Source organism: Tauraco erythrolophus, chromosome 28, assembly GCF_009769465.1.
Source record: "Tauraco erythrolophus isolate bTauEry1 chromosome 28, bTauEry1.pri, whole genome shotgun sequence".
Classification (NCBI taxonomy): domain Eukaryota; kingdom Metazoa; phylum Chordata; class Aves; order Musophagiformes; family Musophagidae; genus Tauraco; species Tauraco erythrolophus.
In genome coordinates, this window is record NC_141492.1 from 6,354,142 (window position 1) to 6,364,057 (window position 9,916).

At 45.1% G+C, this 9,916-nt stretch overlaps 1 protein-coding gene across 2 annotated transcripts; it reads left to right on the forward strand.

The window, feature by feature from the left end:
- Positions 1-9,717, forward strand: MICOS13 (mitochondrial contact site and cristae organizing system subunit 13). Of its 2 annotated transcripts, none has more exons than XM_086627872.1 (4): positions 1-31; positions 1,251-1,407; positions 2,197-2,248; positions 7,333-9,717. In XM_086627872.1, exons 1-4 carry the CDS (start codon positions 3-5, stop codon positions 7,470-7,472), a joined length of 378 nt encoding a protein of 125 aa, XP_086483998.1. In that variant the 5' UTR covers positions 1-2; the 3' UTR covers positions 7,473-9,717. The 2 variants fall into 2 exon arrangements, with proteins under 2 accessions (XP_086483998.1, XP_086483999.1); XM_086627873.1 differs by lacking the exon at positions 7,333-9,717 and adding an exon at positions 3,308-3,526.
- Positions 9,718-9,916: the final 199 nt, after the last annotated feature.

The window sequence follows — 9,916 nt, forward strand, 5'->3', positions numbered from 1 at the left end:
CCATGGCCGCCAGGCTCCTGCCCGCCGTCCGGTGAGTCCCGGCGCCCGCGCGGGGATCTCGGCCCGAGCGCGCGCCCCCGCCGCGTGCCGCCGCGGCTCACCGCGGCCTGGCTCGCCGGGCCCCCCCCGGCCCGGGCCCGCGGCCGCCCGGCCCTGCTGCGCCGCGCCCTTGACCGCATCTGCCGCGCCGGGCTCGGCCCCCTCCGGCCCGGCGGGGCGGCTCCGCGCGATGGAAGCGGGGCGCGAAGCTCCAGGCGCTTGTTCCCTGAGGGAACGCGCTCGGGTGGGGCGTGCAGCGCGCTGGGAGGGAGAAGGCGCGGAGGTGGCTGTGGGAGCGGGCGGTGACCCTTCGGCAGAGGAACCCCCTTTCACCAGAGCACTTGCCGATACGCGGGTGTAAACGCGGGTCGTTTCTCCTTGCTCCGCGGCGGGCTCTGTCGTAGGCTCCGCTACCGCGGTGCTGCTGTCTGGCAAGTGTTGGCTTTTCGTTTGTTGGATTTGTGTTTTGGTTTTTTTTTTTTTTTTTTTTCTCCCTAGGTGTGCGATAGCTTCGTGGGGTTTTTTAAAGGGGAAACAACTCTTTGCCTTGTAAATTTGAAAAAGTCAGTCTCTCCAGATGTCTTATCTCTAATGAAAAATTAAATAAAAGTTAAATACCCTTGTCCTGTCTTCCATTTTGCAAGTTGCCACTACAGCTGTAAAACTAGTGTTTGCGTACTGCGCCGTCAACCAAGAAACTTTAAAAGCTTAGGCAATGCAGGGACAGGCATGGCCAGGCGTTAACTGGACTGTAATGAGCTTCACAAGATATTGGTGTCTGTCAAATTAATCAGATTACTTATTAACAAGACAGCAAGAACTACATCATTAACATGGTTGTCTTACCCACTGCAAAATCCTTTAGTTTGTTTTATCAAAGGTGTATGCCAGTGATTCTCAGACTTTAAAAAGTGGCACATACTCTGAGGTGTTTGACCCTTTCTTATTTTTTTTCTTGAAAACTATCACTGATGAAATATGAATGGGTATGTTTTCAAGGGGCTGACAGAGAATAGTTGGCCTAGGAAGAAAAGTAAGATAGTTACATGTTTTTCTGCTGCTTTTTGTCTGTCGTAAGACATTACAGTAGAGTATTTGTGACACTCAGATTTCTTTATTAATACCTTCCCGTTGACAGTCACAGCCTACCGAGAGAGATGCATTGATAGTCACAATGTGAACTGAACTGTCGCTGCGTTTCATTCTTTCAGGTTTGTCATCAAAGGAAGCCTGGCTGGAGCTGCCGTATACGTGGCATATGATCAGGGGCTGCTAGGCAGTGGCACACAAGGTGCTGAAGCCCTCAAGAAGGCTCAAGCAGCACTGCCTCCAGCTATCCAAGAGTGGACGAGTTACATAGGCTGGGAGGTAAGGACTGTGCAGATGAACACAGTCAGCAAAACAAACACATGCGCTCAATGAGCAGGAGAAAACATTGGGGTGATATTCTGGTTCCACTGATGCTGGAAAGAGTTTCGCTGTTGAAACTGGATTTCACCTTCAGAGTATTTTGAAGAGGATTGAAATGGAAGGAGGATAAAATTTTAAATCTGGGGGAGAGACATTGCTCACAGATGTTATTTCAAAGGAGAAGGGGTAACTAGCCTATGCAGGGTCAAGGAGGGGATTGCAAGCATGCTCTGGGAGATATTTCACTATGTAGCGGTACTCCTAAGCTTCTTTTGAAAGATCCTGCATACTTTTGAAAAATGAATGAAGAGATTCTCCTCCCAATTTCTCAAGCTGCTAACATTTCATCAATTTGAATTTAAATTGCCTGAAGAGGCCCTTCTCTTTGAGTAATTCTTAGTTTTTAAAATCCTCAGAATAGGAGAAGCCTTTGCTGAAAATCTGAAAAGCATTTTTCATATTAGAGACTATTCTAAACTAATAGATAACTGTAAGGAGACAGCCATGGAGATGATTTTTCAGGAGCACGCAAATGATAAGTACTACCTTCTGCCCCTACTTTGTATGGAGGGAAAGAGCAAAGTGCAGACTTTAAGCCTCATGTCTGATCTCTTTTGAGATTTACGAAAAGTAGGTACCTTAGTATCTTTGAGATTTGAGGTCAAGAGGCTTCTCCAAGGTGATGTGAATCCTGTTATAAGTGAAACCCCTCAAGTGCTGATATTTTGTCTCTCTTTCTCTTTCTAGCTCCCACCCACTCCAAAATTTGACTTTTCCCCCTCTGATTCCTGGAATAAAGGTAAAATAACTCTCACCAAACTGTGAAAGGAGCAAGGGACCCAGAGTGATGTAGCTTATACCAGTCTTGTTTCAATACTGTCCTGCTAAATTGAATGATGGAGAAGGAGATGATAGATGTTACAGTCTGGTGGAAGGATCATTGGGTGTGGGAGGACTATTCTGCTTCAAGTTTTACTATCACACTGAGTGACTTTGGACTTAATTTCTTGTTGTTCCAATGATGAAATAAGGAGGAGGATGTGTGCCCATGAACCTGTCTGCCTTTTCTAACCAGAGGAGCTGGTGTTTCTTTTACCTGCAAAGCTTGCTGCCTACCTGTGCCCCAAGACAGGCATGCCTGTGCTATCCTAGAATCTGAGATTGAATGTTCCAGGGAAGTGTTTGGGGAGGCCTGTGGCCCCCACAATAAATACAGTTTATGCACCATTGAGTTCATCAGCACTGGTAGTGATCAGGGAAACTAGAGCATAAAAATGAATGATGACTTATTCTGAAGAAAGATGAACCTTTGGTTAAAGATTGAAGAGTTTATAAACTCTTCAGATGCTAGTATGTCTGAACTTAGCCTCTGACTTTTCAGAAGGGATGAGTATTCCCATTATTACTAGAATTTGGAGATCTTGCTTGAAGGCCAAAGCATGTTATAAATACCTAGTAAGTTAATTTATAGTTTTTTACATTGCAGCAAAAAGTCTTACTGTAACCGTGGGAAAACACAGTCCCCAAATGTTGTGACATGTCCAATATCACCCATGGAGTCTGTGGCAAGGCCAGAAATAAAATGCAACTTAGCTCAGTTCTTTCTTTCAGTCTTGTAATTGTCTATTCCTTATACTGGTCCTGGAGTTGGAATTTCTCTGTGTCACAAATGCTACAGAGACAATAAAGCTGTATTTGAACCAAGGATCATTCAGGCCTCAGCGTGTTTGAAAGCTTCTGAGACACAGCTAGGTTTTTCTCTCCGTATTTAAAGAGATCTACAATGCTAGAATAACATTAGAAAATTTGGCCTGAATTATGTTCTTCTTGGGATAATTCTTCTCTGCTTTCCTTGCAGGAGTGCAGACAGTCATGTCTGCCTTGTCTGTAGCTCCCACCAGGGCCTGTGAATACACTGCGGAAGGCTGGAAGTATGTGAAGGATCTTGTCAAATGAACACGTTCTCCAGGGTTCATGATTCTCTCCATTCTATGTTGTCTTTGGGACGATGCATAGTCCATTGCTCTAGAGAGCAGCTCAGCCATGCAAGGGCTACAATAAAAGACTTTGGAAGTTCCATTTGTATTTGGGTTGGTTTTAGCATACAGACTGCAAGAATTGGTTTCTGTCTTACCAATGATCAGAGGCTTAAGCAGAGATCATGGATCAATTGTAATCAAGTGATGGCCATGTGCTGAGGTATAGCCCCTGTTGTAAAGCTGCCAGGCTTGCTAGCTAAACGGATTATTCTGAAGCTGAATTAATCTTCAAGGTGAATGCCTTCTAATTCAAAACAAGCCAACAAGAGTTTAAAAAAAAATGAATCCAAGGTAACAGTAAAAGATGTTGTTTGAAGACAAAGCACTTATTTTCAAGCTAGCTGAGGAAGGAGTGTCTTTGTCAGACAAAGAGCACATTATTGATGTGAAAGCTGCTTCCAGGTGGTCTGTGACTTGTTAGACAACTGGGAGTAGCCAGTACTAGGTGGAATATTTGTTGGCGGTGACAGTGTGCAATAGAAGGGAGTTTATGAGTCTTTGATGCAAAACTCTGGCAAGTCATAGAAAACTTTTAACACCCCCCCCAGTCTATTCGGGCCATGCGCATTTCCAGTGTTCCCAGTCCCTGAGCTTGAACAGCAAAATCACAGTACTGTTTAACTGTAACTTTGCCAGCAACTGATCCAAATATGCCCTTGGATGCATAGTCAGTGACCAATGGCACTGTCAAATTTACATCTGTATCTGAATTCTCAGCTCCGCAGCATGTGTTATGTGGAGGCAAGGGTTTAGATTTTAAATTTTACCAGCTGTTGGCTAAAACTAAGTGGATTCAGTTTGTCTCTTGACTTGAAAAAATAATTCTGTCTGCTGGCTTCTTTAAATGCCTGTAAAATAGGGCTAGAAGTATCTTTAAGGTACTGGCACCTCTGTGTGAAGCTTTTTGGCAACTGAGCAAGAGAGAAAATGGAAACGGGAAGTGTCTCCAATCACAGCAGAGTCCCCATGGCAGGGAGAATGAGGCTGAGGGTTTTCCTACTTCATCTAAACCTAGTGCCCCCGTGAAGAATTAGGCAGAGGTACTTCAGGAACAGAGCCTGTTGACTGCAGCTGTGTCTTTGTGAATTACAAGTTCTTTGCAAGGGAACAGTGCTATTCTGCAGCTGAGCTATGAACAAATACGTGAAGGTGAGCTAAACTCAGAGCTGGCCACTGAATAACTCCACAATCTGTGTGGATGTTTTTTCATTTCCTTATTGTTTGAATGCCTAGAGACCTTAAGTTGTATTTTCCTATCAGGCTTTCTCCTAATTTTTGCTTGAATAAAAACAGATTTTTTTTTTCTTTTTAAAAAAAAAAAACAGAAACCTTGTTGGTTGTTAAGAAGCAATACAAAATGGGAGATGGGAAGGGAGGTTCCTGGAAAGCAAGACTATTCTCTTGCTATCCATCTCTTCTTCCACAGAAGGCTGATAGCTCCTCTGAAGAGGAGGAGGAACAAAGATGACAGTGCACTTCTCAGTGCCCTGCCAAAATATAAGTAGGGCTGGAGCACCTTTCCTATGAGGACAGGCTGAAAGAGTTGGGGCTGTTCAGCCTGGAGAAGAGGAGGCTCCGGGGTGACCTTATAGCGGTCTTCCAGTACCTCAAGGGGGCCTACAAGAAAGATGGGGAGAGGCTGTTCAGGAGGGCCAGTTGTGATAGGACAAGGGGCAATGGTTTTAAAATGGAGGGAGGTAGATTCAGGTTGGATATTAGGAAAAAATTTTTTACCATGAGAGTTGCAGAACACTGGAACAGGTTGCCCAGAGAGGTGGTGGATGCTCCATCCCTGGAGACATTCAAGGCCAGGTTGGACGAGGCCCTGAGCAACCTGATCTAGTTGGAGATATCCCTGTTCCTTGCAGGGGGGTTGGACTAGATGACCTCTGAAGGTCCCTTCCAGCCCTAACCATTCTATGATTCTAAATAGGTCCAGAAGATGCTGAAAGTAACAACTAGCTGTCAAATCAACACAAGAATCAGGGTGAATTTGACTCTGGCAGAGACCATCATGAACATGTTATGGTGTATCAGGGACATATGGAGAAGAACCAGAGTTAGCAGTAGGAAAATTGTTTGCTGGTGGTAGACCTCTGTAGAAGAGGCAGTCAACACTTTTTTGGTAGAAGAGAAGTGTGCAACGTAGAGTTAAATTAAGGCTTGAGTTAAATTAAGGCTTGAGCAGAAAGTGGATTCCTGGCAACTCATTCCTGCCATCAGTTTTCTGAGAATTTTTTTTCATGTGAGCAAAATGAATGTCTATATCATGATGGGTTAGGTACTAACATTTTGTTCTTGTGGTGGAAATACTAATGGATACATGCAGGCAGCGATGAAGGTTTTTCTAAGAGCTAAAGAGACGTTTTATCACAGTGGTGTTTCTAGGGATGGAGGATGTAGCATGGCAAGTTTAGAAGTCAAAGTAGCTCATTAGCAGGACATCTACAGTAATTAATTACAAAATACTGGATGTATGTGTTTAGTCCTGTCATTTGTCCCCCTCAAAGCATTAACGAAGTAGCTGGGAAGCAATTTCCACAGCTCCTACAACACTGTGGCATTCTCTGCATTGTGAGCTGTTTAGTTTGGTTTCAGGCCATAAACTACATCTGCTGTTAGTGCATATTACTTTTTAACCTCTCCAGCTACGTCCAGGACATGAAAAGGCAGGAAACAGAAGCAGCTAATCAGTTATCTGCAGTCGTATTAACTTTGCTGCTCTGAAAGGTTCTTGCAAAAAGGAAGACGGTACCAGTTGCTGCCAAAGTGAGGATTGTCAGAGGCACAATCCACCAGCATGTCCAGAGGACAAAAAAAGACACATTAAAGGCCAATTCTCTGCAGGCTGGACTCCAGAGGGAGTCTGGGAGTTGCATAGCTTGGACCTGTTGGGTCTTGAGGGTATGTGTCTGCACATTTCAAGCGATGTCATAGACCTTTGGAGCTGCCCTTCGGTACATACCCACTGATGATGGAACACGTCTGGGTGATATCTAGTAATTTTTTTTCCTGAATCATAATTAATCTAAGTCATAGTGAATCATAGTTGATCTAAGTTAAAGTTTAAGCAAGAGGAATTATACCAATAGACAGGTGGTTTGCCAGACTCGTACAGTTCAGCGGCAGTATTGTATACAAGAAGTTGTGAATCTCAGCACCTTCACTGTGCTTTAGTCTCTCTTTCCTACAGGCACTTTTGAAGCTGGTCCAAGGTAGAGAAGTGAAATCCTTCACTGATACTCACCTTCAAAGTGGCAGTGTCTTCTAACTCCTTGAGATCTAAAATAGAGTTGCTCAGTCTTGCTCTGTGTCTGTCTTCATCCACATGCTGGCAGATGTGAAACTTTTCACAGTAGGCCATTTTACTTCTGTAGGAGGAAGCTGTTGTCTGCAGGAACTGTATGGTATGGTAACATGACAGTAGAGAAATGAATGGGCTGGCACACGTGCATGCATAGACTAGGATGATTAAACAAGCATGGGGAGAGTAATTGAGCAAAGTATATCTGCATGAAACATTTTGCTAGCTTGCAGTATGCTCCAGTTCGTGTTTTAGTTGTAATGTTGATGAAAACTTTCCCAAGGTTGGTTTTCACTCGCAGCCAAGGTATATGTATGTAAGGACCACCGATGGCCTAGAGGGCATCAGTATTGTAAGATGGAGTTACAGATTTATTCTGTATTTTTAACCCTTTATGATGGGATTGTGGCATGAGGTTGCAGAAGTCATTATAACATGGCGTAGCATCAGTGTGAACCTGTTTCTGCTTCGCAGGAAGCATCTGTGCCTGTATTGGATGGGTCATTGTAAATACACAGCTTGTAACTTCTCTGTCCTCAGGTCTGTCCCAGAGCTGCTGCTCGTGCTTCCAAAACTCAGTACAGAGATTGTCCTGGCTGCAAGCAGCAGAGGCGGCATTTCTCCCACACGGATCTGCTGACACAGTCATGTTGTTCTCGTCTGTGTTAGGTACAGAATGAGCCAGGACGCAGCTACCGGACAGAAAACAGGCAGGGGTAGGTAGGAAGAGTAGGATGAGTGCTTACTCAGATTAGGGAGCAGATTTAAAACACAAGAAGGAAGAAGGATTTGCATGGGTTTTGTTTCCCTTTTTTAAACAAGTAGTTATATGATGAAACTTACTGCCAAGGGATTTCAGAGGATTTGGCTAAGGTATAAATAGCTTTAAAAAGCACTTAAGTTAATTCCTGGAGGATGGGTTGGTCCATCAGTGGCTCTTAAAGCTAATGGACCAGATGGAACCTACAGCTCAGTAAACCTTGGAGTGCCAGACACTGGGAGTTTATCACCTGATGATTCCTCTACATGCACCCTGTTCTAACATATTTTTCTTTACGCATCCGTCTCTAAAAGAGAAAGAATACTGAGTGGGAAGAACTTTTTCATCGGACCCAGTACATCTGTTCTCTTACTACATTGCAGTGACAAGGTGTACATTCAATAAGGGACTGATCCATTCATACAGTTGCTGGATTTAAGTTGAATGTTTTGCCAAGTCTAGTTTGTGGCCTATAGAAATAATTGTAGGTAAGACAGGATGCTAATCAGATTCTTTTGCTGAGCAGACAAAGTGGCAGTACAGAAGTTGACTTGTTAGAATAGTATCTGTGCTGCAACTCACAGAATCTTTGAACTTTGAAGAGACCTCTGAAGATCATGTAGTTCAACCTCCACGCTCGATCAAGGTCAGCTAGACCAGGTTGCCCAGGACCATGTCCAGCCAGCTTTTGAACATCTCAAAGAATGCAGAAAGTGAGAAGGTGGAGAAAGGGGGAGGACACGGGTGTCTGCCTGTGCTGGGCTGCTGCCCCTTGCCTGGTGGGGCAGGTCAGGCAGTGGCTGCAGGGCTTGGAGTGCTCCAAAGCTCCCTGCTTCCAGAGTGCCTGCTGGGCGGAACTCGTCCCTCAAGAGCCACCAGTGTTCATTGGACTGGCCGGGCCCAGCGTGGCTGCAGTGGAGAGAAGTGGGATGTGAGAGAAACAACTATGCAGACACCAAAATCAGTGAAGAAGGAGGGGAAGGAGGTGCACCAGAGCAGAGATTGCTCTGTAGCCCATGGTGAGATGGCAGGCTGTTCCCCTGCAGCCTGCGGAAGTCAACAGTGGAGAAGAGATCCACTTGCAGCCCATGGAGGACACCACGTCAGAGCAGGTGGCTGCACCCAAAGAAGGCTGTGACGCCATGGAAGCCCATGCTGGAGCAATCTGTTCCTGAAGGACTGCACCCTGTGGGAGGCACCTATGCTGAAGCAGTTCATGAAGAACTGCAGCCCATGGGAAGGACTCATGTCAGAGAAGTTCATGGAGAACAGTCTCCCATGGGAAGGGACCCCATGCTGGAGCAAGGGAAGAGTATGAGGAGCCCTCCCCCTGAGGAGGAAGAAGCGGTAGAAACAACGTGCGATGAACTAACCACAACCCCCATTGCCTGTCCCCCTGCACTGTGGGGGGAGGAGGAAGTAGAGAATTTGGGAGCAAAGCTGAGCCTGGGAAGAAGGGAGGGAGTGGGGGAAGGTGTTTAAGATGTGGCTTTTTTCCTTATTATCTTTCTCTGATTTGATTGGCAACAAATTAAATTCATTTTTTCCCCAAACCCAAGTCTGTTTTGGCCGTGACCATAATTGGTGAGAGATCCCTCCCTGTCCTTGTCTCAACCCTCAAGCCTTTTGGTATGTTTTCTCCTCCCCATCCCACTGCGGGGGAGGAGTGAGTGAGCAGCTGCATGGTGCTTAGTTGCTGTCTGGGCTAAACTACAACGACTGGATTCTGCCAGAGTGGCCACTACGCCAAACAGTTCTGGAATACCTTACTCACAGAAAGAGCTGGCATTAGCAGGTAGGTCTAAAAACTGCCCAGTGCATTTTCTAGTTGTATACTATTTTTGCATAAAAATCCAGTCCTTTCCAGTTTTTAGGTTTTTGCTTCCAAGATGAGGGAAAGAAGAGAAGAGGAGAAGAAGAAGAAGAGAAGAAGAAGAGAAACAGTAGAAGAAGAAAAAAGCGCAAGCAGCTTGTACTAACCCCATTTAAGCAGATTTTTTTTTTCCCCATGTTGCGGAAAGGATAATTGGCCTTGGGAGCTGGTGCAGACCATTTATGCAACTTGACCAGTTAGCGTTCTCAAAGGTCCAGTCTATTCTTCTCTTGCAGAGTTCCCTCTAAGGTTTGAAAACAGCTGTGCCTGCAGCACAGGTGCTGGCTTGAGGACTCTCGCCTGCAAAAGTTCAATGAATGAAGAATTCTTAAAATCACAGAACTCACATTTGGTGTCTGAAAAAAAAAAAAGCCCTATGCAAACCTGAGTTAATCAGTATATTTATGTTTTACTGTGTGCTTTACATTTCACAGCAGTTGATTACAGCAGGTGCAACCTGCTTACACCGTTAGTGGACATTCCAAGGCTCT

Excerpts from the sequence above, each read along its gene's own strand:
- MICOS13 (XM_086627872.1), top strand. The coding sequence starts at position 3 with ATGGCCGCCAGGCTCCTGCCCGCCGTCCG. Across the intron at positions 32-1,250 it reads AGGCTCCTGCCCGCCGTCCG|GTTTGTCATCAAAGGAAGCC; the intron begins GTGAGTCCCGGC and ends TCATTCTTTCAG. Across the intron at positions 2,249-7,332 it reads CTCTGATTCCTGGAATAAAG|GTCTGTCCCAGAGCTGCTGC; the intron begins GTAAAATAACTC and ends CTCTGTCCTCAG.